The sequence below is a fragment of the Amblyomma maculatum genome, chromosome 5 (genome assembly GCF_055883805.1).
Source record: "Amblyomma maculatum isolate TAMU_Amacu chromosome 5, ASM5588380v1, whole genome shotgun sequence".
Lineage (NCBI taxonomy): Eukaryota > Metazoa > Arthropoda > Arachnida > Ixodida > Ixodidae > Amblyomma > Amblyomma maculatum.
In genome coordinates, this window is record NC_139348.1 from 18,237,256 (window position 1) to 18,256,217 (window position 18,962).

At 46.1% G+C, this 18,962-nt stretch overlaps 1 protein-coding gene across 5 annotated transcripts in view; it reads left to right on the plus strand.

The window, feature by feature from the left end:
- The window catches only part of Ccz1 (vacuolar fusion protein CCZ1), a 107,745-nt gene that overhangs the window by 18,012 nt on the left and 70,771 nt on the right, over positions 1 to 18,962 (plus strand). For all 5 annotated transcript variants that reach the window (XM_084603542.1, XM_084603543.1, XM_084603544.1 and 2 more), the window contains exons 5-6: positions 6,097 to 6,171; positions 13,633 to 13,763. In XM_084603542.1, coding sequence (XP_084459668.1) covers positions 6,097 to 6,171; positions 13,633 to 13,763 — 206 coding nt within the window. The remainder of the gene's footprint in view (positions 1 to 6,096; positions 6,172 to 13,632; positions 13,764 to 18,962) is intronic.

Sequence of the window (18,962 nt, forward strand, 5' to 3'; positions counted from 1 at the left end):
CTCTGCTACTGGAGACGGGAAAAGCGCTCCTTTTACCTCGTCTCAGACCCTCATTAGCGCGGTCTCCCGCTGTCTCGTCGCCCGATTTGGAGCGGCCGGAGGCCATAAAACCTACGAGAGGGGCCAGGCTTTCGCGTTACACGTGTAGCGGGCATCTGGTGCGCTTTGCGAAGGTTTTGGAGGGAAGTTGCCGTGATTGTGTTTTTATTTTTACTTGTGGAAAGGGGCATTCTCTCGACTCATCTCAGGAGTGCGGGAATGCGCTCGAGTCTCTTTTGCTGCAGCTACTCCTTGCGATAGGGCGCTCGTGCTTGCCGAGCGCTGGGAGCAGCGGTTGCTTTGGAGCGGGGGTGTAAGAGGCGCCAGCTCGACTGCGGGGACGCGGAGTCCCTCGTTTCTCTGCTTTAGCGGTCGACGCGGCCGGTAGCGGCCAGTTGCCGTTCGTCTCTGATTGTTGCTCCCTTGGGCAAGCAAATCCAGCTTGACTCTTGTATCACCTCTTGTATATAGTCTATATAAAGTTCTCCGGTTCATTAAGAAGCTGCTCCACCAAGTGTAATTTGTCTCGAACAGATCCAGCGCGGGAGCTGGGAAGCCCGACTCGTTTTTACTATGGTGATGTTCCTTTTCAAAACGCAACAGGGATGACTGTAGATAATTTTATAACTCTACTTGAATATTATCTTAATAGCACGTTTATTACATTTGATAATGGTTTCTACCGGCAACGACGCGGTATTTGTATAGGTTCATGTGTTGCCCCGGTACTGTGTAACACTTTTTTTCTGTCTTTTATTGACCATACTCTAATGTTCTTGACAGCACTATGGTTTTTAAAGTATTTAGATATGTGGATGGCTTTTTAATTCTTCTAAAAGAACAGGATAACATTGATTACCTTGAAGTGACGAATGAGATTTTAGATGTTCTTAAACTACATGTTAGAGGTCTAACTTTTACGCATGAGGTACCAGATCATAATAGTCTACAGTTTTTGGACATGAAAATGATTCTTTCAGAAAAGCATCTGTGTTGGATGTATCATCCCAGAGTTGCAAAGGATCTTATGCCTTATGGGTCTGCACAATTGAAGATGGTCAAAAGAGGTGTTGCTGCTATGTGTCTTGAGTCTGCACTCATGAGGTCGTGTCCGCACTGAATGGGTTATAGTTTCTTGGCACAAGTGTCTCGGTTGGATGCGGGCTACACCTGCATGATTTTTGAGTGAAACTCTCCTGCAGAAAATGAAAGGTAAAGTGCGTAAAAGGGGCCCAAAGGAAGGTACGAAACCAGTAGTAGTACCTTACTTGCATACGGGGGCACACAACTTGAAGAAGGTGGCTAACAGGTTTGGTGTGCCTGTGGTGTTTTTGGCACCTGTTAAGCTAGGCCGACTCTGCTCGCTCACGGCGAAAGAGAGAAGCAGGCCGGGCGTTTGCACCAAGAAGCATGGCAAGTCCTATGTGAAATGCGCTAAAGGCATTGTTTACGAAATTCCACTAGCATGTGGAAAGGCCTACATTGTCCAAACGGGGAGGTGCGTTAATGATCGTGCAGGGGAGCATGTGCGCACGTTAGGGGATAATGAACGTAGTACAAATTTGACCGAGCATTGCCGAGATTGCAAGTGCCGGCCGCGACTGAAGGAGATTAAGATTCTTGGTCGGGGCAGCAACGCAGTGGCGCGCGAAATATTTGAGTCTTCTTTGATAAACAAAGCGCACAATTGTGTCAGCGATACGTCTATTGCCTCGTACAGAAGTGAGTCTGCCTTGTTGAATTCTGTTTTGTAGGGTATGACAGTGGTTCGCGTTTATCAGGCATGTTGTGGGTCTTTAACCTCTAAATATAAAACATATAGGCGCGCATGCGCCTATATGTTTTATATTTAGAGGTTAAACTTCTGAATAAACTAGTTGTTTGCGCTCATCTTGTCATTGCCTCTGTTTTTTGTGTTGTCCTTTTTGCGCATAGCCATGATGGCTCTACATGATACATTGGAAAGCAAAATACACAAGGCACCGCTGAGCTCAAAAAGGAAATATAAATAAAGCATTCTACAAAGAAAAAAGGTAAATTACACGCAAGCTTACAGCAAAGAAGCGAAATAAACAATACAAAAAATAGCTTTGTTCTATACTTGATAAGAATGTATTGTAAAGGGGAAGAGGTTCATTCGAAGATGAAGAAGTAGCTTCTGTGTGCTGTGTCGCCAGGTACATCGCTATCAGTGTGTGCTCTGGACCTACGCGTACGTTGACTGTTCCTGATGTCCTTCTAGATCGCCAGATCTCCCAGTACCTCTAATAAACCCCCATCCTACATTTGGTGGAGTCACGGGTTAGAAACGTCGATCCTGGAGCTCCGTAGCCACACTATTCCTGCACCTGCCATGCCAGACGTAGTCCAACATTAAGGCACGCAGGCCAGTCCAACTGTCATCTGCCCCGGCTATCTTCAGCGGGATTGATGAGCAGGATGTCGAAGACTACCTCACTTCTTATGAACGGGTGAGCCTCTACAATAAATGGGATGACGAAACTAAATTGAACAACGTCATAATTTATCTCACAGGCGTGGCAAACTTGTGGTACCGTAATCATGAAAGCGACATCCGTACGTGGGCTTCATTTAAAACACCGCTCGCAGAAGTTTTTGGTCGTCCGGCAGTTAGGAAATTGCGTGCTGAGCAGCGCTTGCGTGAGCGGAAGCAGCAGGTCGGCAAAAGCTTTACAAGCTACGTATATCGAAGATATTGCCGACCTGGCAAGCGTGTGGACGCGAATATGTCAGAGGCTGCAAAAATCAAATACGTCTTGATAGGTATTGACGATGACGCCTTCCAGATGTCATCAGCGCGCGACTTGCATACTGTCAATGAGGTCTTTACGCTCTGCCAGAGCTTCGAGGAGCTGCGCAAGCAGAGGGTGTTAACGCATCCGCCCCAAGCACAGGCTGAATCGCTTGCCGGACTGACGTCTGCATCCGACAACCCATCGTTGTTGCAGCAAATTAAAGCATTTATTCGTGAAGAGGTGGCGCGTCAACTTTCCCTACTTCCTAGCCCTCAATAGCAGCCATACCATATGGCTCCGGCATTGCGACAGGCTATCCAGGAGCAGGTTGCTGAGGTGCTTCCACCTGTACATCCGCAATCAATTGTCGCTGCTGCTCCTCTGACTTACGCCAACGTCGCTCCAAGACCTGTCACCGCTCCTATGACATATGACGATGTCACCCCAAAGCCTGTTGCCGGTCCTTTGACTTACGCCGAAATGGTTGCACGACATCGGCCGCCAACTTACACTATACTGTCAGTGCCTGTGCAAGCACCAGCACCCTGTTTTCGACCGGCTCCAAGACCACGCAATCCCTGGCGCACGACAGACAATCGGCCAATTTGCTAGATTCGTGGGCTAGCTGGGCATATTTCCCGCTATTGCCGAAACCGTCTCCCCGTATCACCACCACCTACCCAAGGTTCTGAGTACTGGTCTTCAATGCCTCAGTATTCCGCGCCTACTGAGCCTCCAGCAAGCCGTCATTTCTCACCAGACTGCTCAGCCAACTCCGACCGTCGCTCACCGTCGCCGCGACGCCGCTCTGTCTCTCCAATGTGACGTCAGTCGAATGCTTCTTGTGAGGAAAACTAGAGGCCGCAGTTCCTGAGGCGGGAACTGCGACCCCGTCGAACTTTCCAAGTCCTCATCTATCGCCAGCCAGTCTCATTGAAGTTTTCGTTGAAGGTGTTTCTGTCATGACCCTAATTGACGCTGGTGCTGCGATTTTGGTAATGGACGTAAAACTTTGTAGCTCTTCAAAGAAAGTGAAGGCGCCAATTGCAGGACTTTCGTTGCGAACAGCCAGCTCTCAGCAAATCAAGCCTTTAGCAGCATGCACCGCTCGAGTAGTGATCGAGAATCGCCTTTATATAATTGAGTTCGTTGTGCTGCCAAGTTACTCACACGCTGTAATTTTAGGCTGGGATTTCCTTTCGCATCATGCCGCTATAATCGATTGTGCTCGTGCTGAAGTCGAATTTTCTGCACTGCCCGAGCTCGTGTCAGACAACGCTCCTTCTAGTCTATCCGCTAAAGTTCTCGTCGCCGAAGACATCGACATTCCTCCTTCTTCGTCCCTGCTTGTAAATATCACTTGTGACTCTGTGCGTGATGAAACTGTCCTCTTCATGCCAGCACATACATTTCTGCTTCAAAAGTGTCTTCCATTGCCCTATGCTTTACTCACTATTTCTGCTGGCTCCTCTATGCTCTGACTCTCTAACCCGTTTAACTACCCCACTGCTTAGCGCCACGGTGAATGTCTCGGGAGCCTCCAATCCATTGCATCTCTTCTCCATGAAGAGAATGACGACACGCCGCGCCTTGCCATGGCTGCACTCAGCCCTCCACTTTCTGTATCACCTCCCTCTTCCACAGACCTGTTCCGCCACTCCATCGATGCCAGTCTTCCTGAGCTTCAGCGAGCACAACTTCTTGCCCTCCTTCAACAGTTCAGCTCCTCCTCCGACTCTCATCAAAATTCCTTGGGCCAAAGTGCAACTATCACTCATCGGATCGACACTGGAGACCGCCTCCAGTGTCGATCCGATGAGTGACAGTTGAACGCACCACTGTGACAGCGGCCCTACCGTGTCTCTGCAACAGAGCGCCAGGTTATTGATGAGCAAGTAGACCAAATGCTCCAGAACGGTTTCATTCAGTCCTCAAACAGCCCTTGGGCCTCGCCTGTGGTGCTCGTTAAAAAGAAGGATGGTTCCATCCTTCTGTGGCTTTGGCGAGTATCATATACAAAAGAGAAGTTTATGATTTTAGTTATGCCAGTCTCATAATTCCCATTGCTAATTCATATAAAATCTTCAGTCGTGAGTAGCTGTTTACAATAGGCAGGACAGCAGGTGGTGACCACAGATGCACATTGTGAAAAAGAGTGTTCTGTGCGCATGACATCCTTTTGATGCCAGACTTTTGATGGTGGCAAGGGGAGCAGATACTGCAAACTACCACAAGCCATTGGGAAACATCAGCTGCAAAGAACTGTACGGGTTGCTCGAATGCCTGTAAACAACAGGAGCCATCGCCATTGAGCCTCTTTGGCACATCAAGTCTAGATCACATACTACTTACATACACGTCAAGTCTACTACATCACATACTAGAAATGTAACAGCGGTGACACCACGAAGACGCCAATTACGGGAAATGTCCTCAAGAATGTTCGAAAACCGTACAGTTTATGTCACCAGTGAGTCTAAATTAAGGAAGAAGCCTCTGCGTCACTCAAGTGAAAACATCAGGAGCCACTGGCAGTGAAGTAAAGAATAGGGAAAGGCTACCCTTGATTCCAATCAGTGCCACAAATTTATCAGGATCATAGGATAGGGTGAAAAGGGATATGCGCAAGATAGCAGAAATGTGCTGCTCATTGATGCCACCTCCAAACTAGTGGTAGTGTTTGAGCGCATCAAAGTGGTAGACTGCATGTTTGAATCTGTCAAAATATTCGAAAGCTTTTTGTCGAACCTGACGTTCAGTTATTAAGTGTAGAAACAAGCATTCCATTAGCTGTTGGCCTTCCAAATTGTTGCTCAGGTCAAATAGTTATTTTAAGCATCTGCACATGTTTTGGCTGTTTGTCTTATGTCAGAGATGAAAGCGTTGTCAAGCAAAGCATTGAACTTTGTAAATTAAAAGGAATCAAATTGCAATTTTTTTGTATGACAGGAATAGAGAATTGCAATTATTAGAAGCACTTCGGCCTGCATAACATGCTTCAAAACTTGTTTCAGTGCTTGGAAGCTGCTTCAAAATGCTCAAGCCTGCTTCCACCCTTGCTAATGTCATTTGGCTCTGAAAGGGCCTTTTTTCCAGCCACACTTTGGCAAGGGCTGGCTGGTACTTGTTCTGAATTGGGTTCAAAGGTGGCTTACACAGTCAGATGCCGCTCCTGTGTTTGTGTGTGTCATTCTTGCACTGTTGCCAAAATAGGAGAGCTGCCAAGTCCACCAGCAGATTGTGTTTCATTGTGCTCTGCCCCATTGCCTTTTTCTCATGTTGCATCTTTTCCCCTGGACAGATGTTTGGAGGCTCCCTGTCAGAGGTCCTGGCTGACCCATCCAAAAGGAGCGTCCTCAAGGATTTCTTGGACTGGGTGAGTGCCACCAATCTCCGACAGTTGGCATTTGGAGGGCACAGAGGAAAAGCCGCATTGTGTAGTTCTTCCTCCTTGCCAGAATCATTGACATAACCTGGTGCCTCACGGGGGTGGCCTCAAAAGATTGCAGTGCACTACAGTCAGGATCCTCTAATGCGGGGTGTCGATAACACCTCTGTGTGTTTATCTTTTGACAAGATGTCCTATAGTTGTGGCACTGTCAAGGTTGCAGAGCATCATGTTTTAGGTGCTGCTTTTACCTTTGTCACGGGCGCAGAGCTAAGCAATGAAACTGCGACTCGTTGCTCTGAGTGGCAGAACAGCTTGCTTTTGCACAATCAAACAATATTCAAAGTGTGGTAATAAAAGTAAGTTCTATGCCAAGTATGTTTAATTTGCGTGGCGTGACATGGTCAATAGGGTCACGAAGAGTCGGACACGACTGAACGACTGAACTGAACTGTACTGATGTTTAATTTGCCATGTTTTGGGGCCGGTTTCAGATAATACGATTTTTGGCTTGTACATTTTAATTTTCAATTCCCTTGAGAATTATGTTAATAATATTCGACTGTAAACAATTTTTTTTTTGACGTTTTTCTCACTCAGCTTGGTGTGTGAGTTGAGAGGGGAAACAGGGAGGCTATAACTGCCAGTACCCCTCTGGTCCAGCATATGCCAGGTTGAAAATTTTTTGCAGAAGCGTGACAGCATGATATCTACGAGGTCAGTTGTTGGATGAGTTGGTGACGATGTTTCATATTTACAGCGCGATAAACGAGACAAGAGAGAAAACATATAACGACAAACACTGTGCCACGTGTTTGTAGCTATATGTTTTCTCTCTTGTCTCGTTTATCGCGCTGTAGACATGGAGCGTGATATTTGAGAGTATCATGGGTCCTCTTTTTATTGCGCCTTTGAGCTGAGGCCTTCTTTGTTAATGTCTTTGTTGCCACTGCTGCAAGGTACCAGTCTTTGTGTTCTGCTTTTTTCGTACCATACAAGATTGTCGCTTCTGTTGGGAGAAGACCCTTATTGCCAACACCATAAGGCAAGGGGGGAGGTTACTTGCGTGCCACGCATAATTGTGGTATGTGCTCGTTTTTTTTCTCTTTCCTTGTAACATACCTGCCAACTCTTCCGAATTTTCCGTAAAATGTACGAATTTTGACCAGTCTTACGATTTTACGAATCTTGCGGGAAATTTTACAGAAAATGTTTCATTTTCGGAAAAAAAAAAAAAAGTGCGGACATCTATTAACATCATGGCCTCCAAGATAACACCACACGCGCGGAAGGGTAATCTCGGAGGCCATGTTAACACTATTATGGTACCTTTGGCGACCACGAGAGGGCAACACATATTTGTGATATCATCGTCAGCAGCTGCAAACGTTGTAGTGATTTCTATCGTCTACTCGGGGGAACACGAATCCATATCCAAAACTCGATACCGCCTCCGCCAGGCTAGTGGCTGTGCCTTTGTTCCCGTGTTTGGATAACTTTGGTGTTGGCCTCTGTTTTTGCGTGATCTGCGGCCGCGTCCGACTCAGTGTGACTCTGAAGTTTTAGTAGTAGCGGTTTCGCAGTGCAATGGCGCGCTCAAAGCCGCGACAGCACTTCCAAGTATTTTTGAAGTCGTACGTGGCAGAATTTCCATGCTTCTTGCCGTCTAAGAAAGGAGAAAAGTTCGGATTTTGCACCACGTGTGCCTGTGATGTTAACATTTGCATTTTAGGAAACGTAGCGTAAAGAAGACAAGGACAAAAAAGAAGGAAACACACACGGGCGCTTACTCACAACTGATTTTTTATTAGAAAAGCTAACAGAATATATAGGGTACAAAAAATTATCAAATACATGTAATAAAGGGGTGAAATTGACAAAAATTGACAAAAATGTGGAAAAAGGCAAGTCTGAAAAGATACACACAAAAAAAAAAACACGTGAAAAAACTACTTGGCCACTGATTCAAGGTATGTGATCTCTACTTTTGTTAAGTTAATAGAAGCTTCGCTAACACACTTATCCCCTCCTTTCATGATATGATATGCCTCTATAATTTCTCGTGTACGTTGATTGCGCGATGTGCCAAGAACGATAGTTTTATCGAAAATGGGGCGGCATTTACACTTCGTGCAATGTTTAGGCAAATTGTCTTGTGATGTAGGGGTTAAAGAATTTCTATGTTCGAAGAGCCGGATATTCAAACAACGGCCAGTCTGCCCTATGTAGTATTTTCCACAAGAAAGAGGAATTTTATAAATTACCTGCGTTCTGCACTGTACAAACCTAGATTTATGGTTAACATAGCAGCGATGCTCACTTTTTAACGCGTCTGCCTTTCTTACCAAGGCACACACGCCTGACAATTTCGTGGGGGCTGACATTACTGTGCCTACATCATACCGATTGGCGACATTCCGCAAGCCATGTGAAAAACGGTGCACGTACGGCAGAACCACTGGTTTCCTTTTATTGCTGCAACACTTAGACTTTTTTGTGTCCTTTCCCTTCACCCAAAGCAGGAGTTTATCACATCTGCTACTGATTAAAGGAAGCGGATAACCAGAATTACTCAATCTATTGACTTGATCGAGAAAACTTTTACAAATTTTATGCTCGCAAGATTTAATTAAAGCAGAGCGCGAACAAGACGAGACAATTGCGTTTTTCACCACTTTGGAATGTCCGGAGCGAAAAGTAGTAAAGGCTTAGATGATCTAGGGTGATAACCCCAACACACATGCTTATTCCCAAAATGAAGAGATAAGTCAAGAAATTGCAGAACATCATCATTGGGCAACTCAAAAGTAAAGTTCAAACCATGCGCACTTTCTTTGAAAACCTTTAAAATATTAACAACAGAATGATTGAACCGATTGGAAGGGAGAAGGACTAAATAATCATCAACGTAACGAAAAATACTCAATGAAATGCCATCTAGATTCTTTTGAATAGCTTTGTCTATTTGGCTAAGGAAAATGTCTGAAAGAACTGGCGCTACACGCGAGCCGATGCAAACGCCAGATTTTTGTAAGTATAAAGAACCCTTCCACCCAACAAAAGTTGACTTAAGGTAAAAAGAAACTAATTCTAAAAAAGATTCTACAGGGATGCCACAATGATTTATGAACCGTGCTTCATCATTGTGGCATTGTGGATTTATGAACCGTGCTTAAGTCAACTTTTCTTGGGTGGAAGGGTTCTTTATACTTACAAAAAATCTGGCGTTTGCATCGGTTCACATGTAGCGCCAGTTCTTTCAGACACTTTCCTTAGCCAAATAGACAAAGCTATTCAAAAGAATCTAGATGGCCTTACATTGAGTATTTTTCGTTACGTTGATGATTATTTAGTCCTTCTCCCTTCCAATCGGTTCAATCATTCTGTTGTTAAAGGTTTTCAAAGAAAGAGCTCATGGTTTGAACTTTACTCTTGAGTTGCCCAATGATGATGTTCTACAATTTCTTGACTTATCTCTTCATTTTGGGAATAAGCATGTGTGTTGGGGTTATCACCCTAGATCATCTAAGCCTTTACTACATTTTCGCTCCGGACATTCCAAAGTGGTGAAAAACGCAATTGTCTCGTCTTGTTTGCGCTCTGCTTTAATTAAATCTTGCGAGCATAAAATTTGTAAAAGTTTTCTCGATCAAGTCAATAGATTGAGTAATTCTGGTTATCCGCTTCCTTTAATCAGTAGCAGATGTGATAAACTCCTGCTTTGGGTGAAGGGAAAGGACACAAAAAAGTCTAAGTGTTGCAGCAATAAAAGGAAACCAGTGGTTCTGCCCTACGTGCACCGTTTTTCACATGGCTTGTGGAATGTCGCCAATCGGTATGATGTAGGCACAGTAATGTCAGCCCCCACGAAATTGTCAGGTGTGTGTGCCTTGGTAAGAAGAAAGGCAGATGCGTTAAAAAGTGAGCATCGCTGCTATGTTAACCATAAATCTAGGTTTGTACAGTGCAGAACGCAGGTAATTTATAAAATTCCTCTTTCTTGTGAAAAATACTACATAGGGCAGACTGGCCGTTGTTTGAATATCCGGCTCTTCGAACATAGAAATTATTTAACCCCTACATCACAAGACAATTTGCCTAAACATTGCACGAAGTGTAAATGCCGCCCCATTTTCGATAAAACTATCGTTCTTGGCACATCGCGCAATCAACGTACACGAGAAATTATAGAGGCATATCATATCATGAAAGGAGGGGATAAGTGTGTTAGCGAAGCTTCTATTAACTTAACAAAAGTAGAGATCACATACCTTGAATCAGTGGTCAAGTAGTTTTTTCACGTGTTTTTTTTTTTGTGTATCTTTTCAGACTTGCCTTTTTCCACATTTTTGTTAATTTTTGTCAATTTCACCCCTTTATTACATGTATTTAATAATTTTTTGTACCCTATATATTCTGTTAGCTTTTCTAACAAAAAATCAGTTGTGAGTAAGCGCTCGTGTGTGTTTCCTTCTTTTTTGTCCTTGTCTTCTTTGCGCTACGTTTCCTAAAATGCGAATACACTAACTCGCCCAATTTAGCATTCTTGTGCATGTTAACATTTCACATGGTGGCAAGTCCGACATAAAGATCCACATCGCTTCGAAAAAGCATCAAGGATACGTGCGAGCCGCGGACAGCCAGCCGAGCCTGACAAGTTTTGTTCGCAGTGACAGCGACCTCTGTGTGATTCGTGCAGAATGCCATTTCACGGCGTTTTTAGTTGAACACAACATACCGCTCAGTGTCAGTGATCACGCTGGACCACTTTTCCGGAAAATGTTCCCCAAGTGCGAGGAAGCCAAACGCTACGCCTGTGGACGGACGAAGACGACGGCAATTGTTCGTGAAATGGCCGCGAACGCAGAGACTCTTTTGCTGGATGCCCTAAAAAAGCAGATATTTTCGATTGCTGTCGACGGAAGTAACAATAGGGATACGCAGCTTTACCCTATTGTTGCGACATACTTCGTTAAAGAGACCAGTAGAGTTGAAAGCCGCCTCCTTTGCCTCGGTACAATCCAAGGGGAAGCGACGGGTCAGGAAATTGATGATGATGATGATGATGATGAACTGATTTTTTTTCTGGCGTAAGGGCATCTATGGCCAAAGAGCGCCAAACACAAGGTGAAAGGGTCAGAAAATTGGAAATCTGATTCTGGACTAAATGAAGTCCCGAAGTTTGCCTCTTGAAAACCTGTTGGCATTGTCTTCGGACAATGCCCATGTCGTGATTGCGGAGCTTTTCAAAAATAAATTGTGACACAATGGAGTTTTCGCTCATTACTCTACGGGACACGGATTTTGTTTGTGGTTGAGTGACCAAGGGTGTCGCTAAAGATAAATTCTTGGAAAGTAAAAAAAAAATCCCCCCCCCCCCCCCTTGCGGTCGCGGAGGTTTTACGAATTTTGAAATCTTCAGGTTGGCAGGTATGCTTGTAATCATTGTACCGTGGCTGCCCTTCTGTTTTACATGATCATTATCGAGTGCTTGGGAGGCAGTTGAGTGAATGCGGCGGTGAATAGCATTTACAAAGGAACAGTATTCGAAGAAAATTTAGTTGTCCACTGATTCGTTTGCCAAGGTTTTAGTAGCAGACATGCAGATTACTGAGCAGACACAAAAAGACCAGAAGTGGCACTAGTAGCAGTTGTCTTTCATCCATTGCATTCACCTACGTCAATAGCATGTGAAGAAGGCATCTCCTGGGCATCTTGAGGAGCTAGGACAAGTGGAATAAATCAGAACCATGGTGGTAGAAAGAGGTATTCAAACAGCACTGCCAGTCGTGTGAAGATTACGCTTGGCACGACTGCAACAGGCAGCACCAGTGATAAGGGGTTGATTCTTGTCACTTGTGGCGTAGACACATCTGTGGGCGCAGCTGGCACAGGCGTTTGATTGTGACGCATATGCGACATCGCTTGCTTGCTTCTTGATGCCTGGCAAGATTCTGATTGGCAACATTCCATGTAATAGTCGGACCCAAGGCTGCAATGTGTGACCACCTAATTGATCAGTACAGTAAAATCTTGTTACAAGAGACATGGTTACAAGAGACACCCAGTTATAAGGGACACTTGAAAATGGTTTGGTTGGTTTTCCTGTTTGTCATGTTAACAACATGGTTACAAGAGCCACTCTGTTACTAAGGACAACTTTTGCAGGTCCCTAAAGTAATTTCTTCACTATTTATAAGAGACATAATTAACCCAGGTACACTCATGCAGCTCAGCTGACTCGTACCTACTCGTATGTGCGGCAGTTTAGATTCTCTTATCTAAGTTCCGTTTCATATCAGTGTCCTGTTTTGCTGCAATATGTCAGGAACCGAGAAGGAGTGCCTCCTCTTGACTGGGAAGTCAAAATGTCCCTGTTGTTTCAGTCACACAGGAATGTGATGAAAGTGGCTGAAACAACGGGAACATTTTGACTTCCCAGTCACGAGGAGGCACTCCTTCTTGGTTCCTTACATAGTGCAACAAAACAGGACACTGATATGGAACAGAATTTAGATAAGGGAATCTAAACTGCCACACATACGGCTTGATAGGAATTTTTGGTTACAAGAGACATCTTTTTGGGGTCCCTTGAGTGTCTCTTGTAACGAGGTTTTACTGTATTTGTCAGCACTTGGCTGCGTTGGAATGCATATTTTAGGTTCAAGACATACACAGATACCCCGCCACAGTGACGTAGCGGTTAAGATGCTCGACTAATGTGTCTGAGTAATTGGGCTCGATCCCGACTGCCAGCAGCTGCATTTCAATGGAGGCAAAACTGAGTCTGTGTGCTGTAGGATGTCAGTGTTGCTGTTGCGGCTACAGGAAGAAGGAAAAGAAAATGCACGGGCCTGCTACTGGCTTCGTAGCTGAGCCACCTCCGCTGCCTCATGCGGACAGAGGAGAAAATAGAGAAGAAAGAAAGAAAAAGAGGGAGAGAGAAAGACACGTCGCAACGGCCGTTGTCTACCATTGAAGCTGTGGTAGGTGCAGTGACGGCCTACAACAGATATAACCACCGGAGGCAGGCAAGTCTCCACTGCAAACGGCGGGGGCCTACTATACCCAGCCCCACAGGACCAGGAACAGCCACCCCCTACCCCTGTCAGTGCACGTTAAAGATCCTCAGGTGGTCGAAATTACTCTGTGGCCCTCCACTATGGCTCCGCTTTCTCAATGACAAACAGGCATACGTCAAGGTTGGAGTGCTTAAAGCTGACTGAGGTTTGCTAAATTTCATTAGGTATGCCTCTGTTTCATAGGAACATGAGCAGAATCAGTGGAGGCCACTTGAACACTGGATGTACCTGGTGGCGGCATGTCGCTCTAACTGGCCGCCCTCTCACCACAGTGCGGTTGTGCGGTTGGAGCACCGCTCTTTCTTCCATTGTGATCACAGTTATACTCCTGGGAGGTAATTGCGAGTGCAGTTGTGCCTGTGTGCAGCAAATCCCCCGTGTGCGGGTGCAGCATGCAGACGTGATGGACGTGTTCCGGGGGGTGCAGTTCTTACCCCTGGACAAGCACGCCTTCCTCCGGGTCCAGTGCTTCGTCAACCGCCTCGAGGGACGCTTCAGGTGGGTGGCCTTCTGAAAGGCACACTCTTATGTCTATGGGCTTTTGTTCGGGACATACTGATTCATTGATTCTGTGGCCAAGGGGTCGTGCATTCATCGACAGTGTTGAGACCTGTAACTGTGCATGCTGTTTGCCCTCAACACTGGGGTGGGCATTGCCCCAAGCTGTAAACCACAGTACTGTTCTGGCTCAGCCAGATCTCTATTTTCCATTACGGGGGCCATATGGGAAGTTTTGCAAGTGGTAAGGGCGGGAACTCTTGGCGGGAGTTTGTCAAAAAGCTCCGTTAAAAGTGTGTGAGGCTGCTTGTAAGATGGGTGCTGCTGCCTTTTAGCAGTGCTGCAGCTGCAGGCTATTGGGCAAGCCCATGAAGCCGACAGATAAGCGGCGTAGAAAGCATGTGTTTTGTCATTTATTTATTTTTTATTTTGAGATACTGTCAATCCTAATCAGGGATATTTACAGGAGTGGGATCATTTGCTCATACAGGCATATACACATACATACAGAGGGCATACACACATATGTACTGAAGGGTAAAATCGAAAGCTCTGTAAAGAGGAAGTTCCAATCAGGCGGACAGATCGCCGAGAAAGAGGAAGTGAGAGAAGTTCTGACGCGACTTCTCAGCGCTCACAAAGATCTTTCTGCCTGGTCGCCGGCTTGCGATACTGCTTTTACGAAATTGCGCACGATACTTACCTCACCCCCCGTATTGCGCCATTTTGACCCGGCTGCTCCTACTGAAGTGCACATTGATGCCAGCGACGCCAGCCTCGGCGCTGTTCTTGCCCAACGAAAACCCGGTGTTGATGAATACGTTGTGGCGTACGCAAGTCGAACTTTGACCAAGGCCGAGACCAACTACTCGGTGACAGAAAAGGAATGCTTGGCCATTGTTTGGGCGCTTCAGAAATTTTGGCCATACTTGTATGGGCACCCATTCGATGTTGTTACAGACCACCACGCTTTGTGTTGGTTGTCTTCACTAAAAGACCCCACCGGCCGTCTCGCCCGCTGGTCGCTTAGACTGCAAGAGTGTGCTATCCAAGTTATCCATCGTACAGGGTGCAAGCATTCCGACGCAGACGCTTTATCTCGCTCGCCGGTGCCGCCTGATGCTCCGTTGTCACCTGCCTCCAGCATCGTCCTGTCTTCCCTGTCCATCGATGACATGCCATCAGAACAGCGCAAGGATCCGTGGCTAACATCACTAATCGATCTTCTTACGAACTCGTCACTTTCACCGGCTCCTCGCGCCCTTCGTCGTCAAGCGCAGCATTTCGCCCTTCGTGACCGTCTTCTCTATCGACGCAGTTATATGCCAGATGGCCGTAAGTGGCTGCTCGTCGTACCTCGCCACCTCCGTAGTGATATATGCGCATCTTGCCATAATGATCCGCAGTGTGGTCATTTGGGTGTATTTAAGACTTATGAACGGTTGCGACAGCGGTTTTACTGGCGCGGTATGTACACCTTCGTCAATAAGTATGTGCGTTCATGCATCGATTGCCAGCGTCGCAAGCCTTCTCCTCTCCATCAGCCGGCTCCGCTACAGCATCTTCCGTGCCCGTACAGACCATTCGATCGTGTTGGCATCGATTTGTACGGACCTCTGCCATATACACCCGCAGGGAATCGTTGGATCATCGTGGCCGTCGATCACCTTACTCGCTATGCGGAGACAGCAGCACTTCAGGATGCCACCGGACCCAACATCGCGTCCTTTCTTCTTCATCATTTCATTCTGCGGCACGGGGCCCCTCGTGAACTTCTAAGTGATCGAGGAAAGTCTTTCCTATCCGAGGTTGTCGAAGCGCTCCTACGCGAATGTCAGACCATCCACCGGACAGCCAGCGCGTACCACCCTCAAACCAATGGCCTCACAGAGCGCTTCAACTGCACACTGGGTGACATGATGTCCAAGTACATCGCCTCCGACCACTCCGATTGGGACAAGATTCTCCCATTTATAACCTATGCCTATATGTAACACCGCCGTTCAAGCAACTACTGGATTCTCACCATTTTTTCTGCTGTACGGGCGTGAACCTTTGTCTCCACTCGACACCATTCTCCCCTACCGTCCTGATATCTCAGAGTACACATCACTTTCAGCAGCTGCCAGGCACGCTGAAGAATGTCGCAAGCTGGCTCGCTCGCTTACTTCGGACGAGCAAGCCCAGAAGAAAGCGCACAGCGACAGGAGCCACCCTGTGCATCAATTCTCTCCCGGTGCTCATGTATGGCTCTGGGTCCCATCGACACCACTAGGTCTGACCAGCAAGTTTACTGCCAAATACCACGGACCATATCTAGTGCTCCAACAGACGTCTCCCGTCAATTACCTAGTTGAACCGCTAGCCGCTTCCACCGACCTTCGTCGCCGTGGGTGTGAGATTGTTCACGTGGACCGTTTGAAACCCTATTACGATCCCGCTATCCTTTCGTCTCCTTGAGTCGCCAGGATGGCTCCTCTTTTCTGCGGGGGCAAGATTGTAAAGAGGAAGTTTCAATCACGCGGACAGATCGCCGAGAAAGAGGAAGTGCTTTTTGCGGACAAGCTGCCTACAAGCTGAGCCACCCCCGCTCTGGTCTTACTCGCTACCAGTGCCCACTACCAGTGCCTGGATCCCCGCTTAACAGCCCTTACAATAAAAGGAAAAAAGAAAAGGAGGCAAGCTTATGAAAAATGAAAGATACAGTCATTCACAGGTTGACGTCATCACAGGTTCACATTATACATCGAAAATAAAACAAACGCATTAATGATGTCATCACTTCCTTGTGTTTGAAAATACAGAATTTCCGGCAAGTTCAACTGACTTGTCGATAGTGGACTGTGAGACCACTTCCTGATCTAAAAAGTTCGTCTCGCACAGCTGGCGGGAAAAACGAGAAACTGTATATGTTATTAGCGCAAAAGTATTCTTGAAGTGTGAGTTGATGCTTATGACAGGTTTCTCTGGAAGTACTAAAAGAAATGTAGGTGTCAGAATTTACTTTAATTTTGTTATGCAGGATGAGATACAGAAATTTGAGACGTAGCATCGCACGGCTAGTTAATGTATGAATACCGATCTCAGCCAGCATCTGTGTCGGCGAGTCGGTTCACCTATATCTGTTACAGATAAAACGCGCGGCTTTTCGCTGGACAGCTTTGAGCGTAGATATTTGATTTTGGGTGAATGAAAACCACGCCACATTTGCGTATTCAACTGCTGGGCGTATAATCGTCTCATAAGCCAGAAGCTTGGCTTCCTTTGTAGAGTAGCGCAAGGTCCTTTTCAGGAACATCAGCTTTCGCATCGCTTTGTTTGCCACATATTCTACATGAGCCGCCCATCCTAGATCTGATGATATCACGACGCCAAAATACTTATACTGAGTGACAGAGTTCAGGATTGTGTTGTCGCAACTGTACGAAAAACAAAGCTTGGATTTCTTTTTTGGGATACTGTTTTATTAAGGTTGACGGCCATTTGCCAGTTTGTGCACCATTGGACTATCAAATTAAAATCCTTGTTAAGAGCAATTTGATCTTGGCGCTTCTGCACTTCTCTATATAGGACGGAGTCGTCTGCGAATAACTTAACCTTAGATTCCACCTTGCTAGTTATGTCGTTTATAAACAGAAGGAACAGGATAGGGGCTAAAATGGAGCCCTGAGGTACACCCGAAAGGACAGGTGCGATTTTTGGAAGTGTGGGCACCGTACTGAACAAACTGGTGGCGATCATCAAAGTGGTTGGGAAAAAAAATATGTCTTGCAGAGACAGCTTGTGGTTTTCTCCAGAGATAATCATCATGCCATCTTAAAGTGGGAAAATGCGTCATATAATTAAATGCCCACACGCTGCTCACCTCTGACACTGTGGGATGATGTGCAGAGGTATACTCTAACTCAACTGGTCTGACTTTTGCAGCCCCCACGTTTGGTACCCACAGCTAGAATGGATGCAGTGTGTTGTGACCCGTTGTCAGAGAACCAGGGGCCCTATTCTCGACAATTCGCATTTTGTTCAAATTGTGACGTACACGTGATGTGTGCATCAGGACGGTGCCAGGTTACGTAAGCACACAATTGGGTTACGCGTTTTCAAGAAAAAGAGAAATAAAATGACAGAAAAAAACGCTCTGCCGTCTGCTACTATATATTGGCGCCAAGTATGAAAAACAACGGTGCTCCTGCAGGAACCGATATTTTGCGGTGCATTTTGTGATTCAGAAGCCTCGGGTTGCAGTGAGGCGAGTGAGGTATGTTGTGGCATTGCAGTATTAGTGTGTCATGACATACTTGTGGTCGAGCATTCGGCTACACGCAGAAAAGCTGCGCGAATTTCAGCTGAAGAGCAAGAACGGCAATGGAATATTCGCAGTGGGTTGGTGCAAAATGAGAGCGGAAAATAGCATTGCTGTTCATAAGAGCCGATAACCTCTCACGCTCACTTATCAGCGGCTTTTAAATGCAGGAACTAAAACGTTTAAGGACTTGGTCGTAAAAAGAAGGAATCGACAGATTTCCAAAGTAGCTCCAGCACTGACGAAGAGGCGCCGGCGCAGCCGGTAATGTCCATCTATGAGGACAACGCTGGCAGTCTCAAAGTATCAATTATGGTTAGATACTGGCTGTTGTATCCACCTTTTTCGACAAGCCTCATTATGACCAGCTACCGTCACGTCATCAAGTCTGCTTAAGTTTCTAACATATTGTGTCGGCTTGAGTTGTGTAGAGCGCGGAAAGCAGCGCAGAGAGAGAGATGGAGGGAGAGAGAGAGGGAGATTCTTCCACACACACACACATACACGAAGTGGAAGGCATACGCCGGGCCTTACACCTTGTCAATTAAATTTTCGTGAGCTGGCGTTCGATAAGCTCTTGCAAAATGCAAAAGATGTCCGAGAAAGAGAGCGAAACAGAAGAACAGAGTAGCAGGAAGGTTAATTAGGCGATTCTCAGGTTACCGTACACTTGCAGAGGGGGATAAATGGACAATAAGGAAAGAAAGCAAAAGATGACTGAGGGAATCATGGTATGAAGCTAGGGCGGTGCCGCGCGCATACTCCTTACTGTCGAAACGGTAAAATGCAAATCATTAAAGGGAGATTATTTTCAGGCTGTATTAAAAAAAAGGAATCAACACAAAATGTCCTTCAACTACATCATATGATTAGAGCGTACCATCATAACGGGCTCT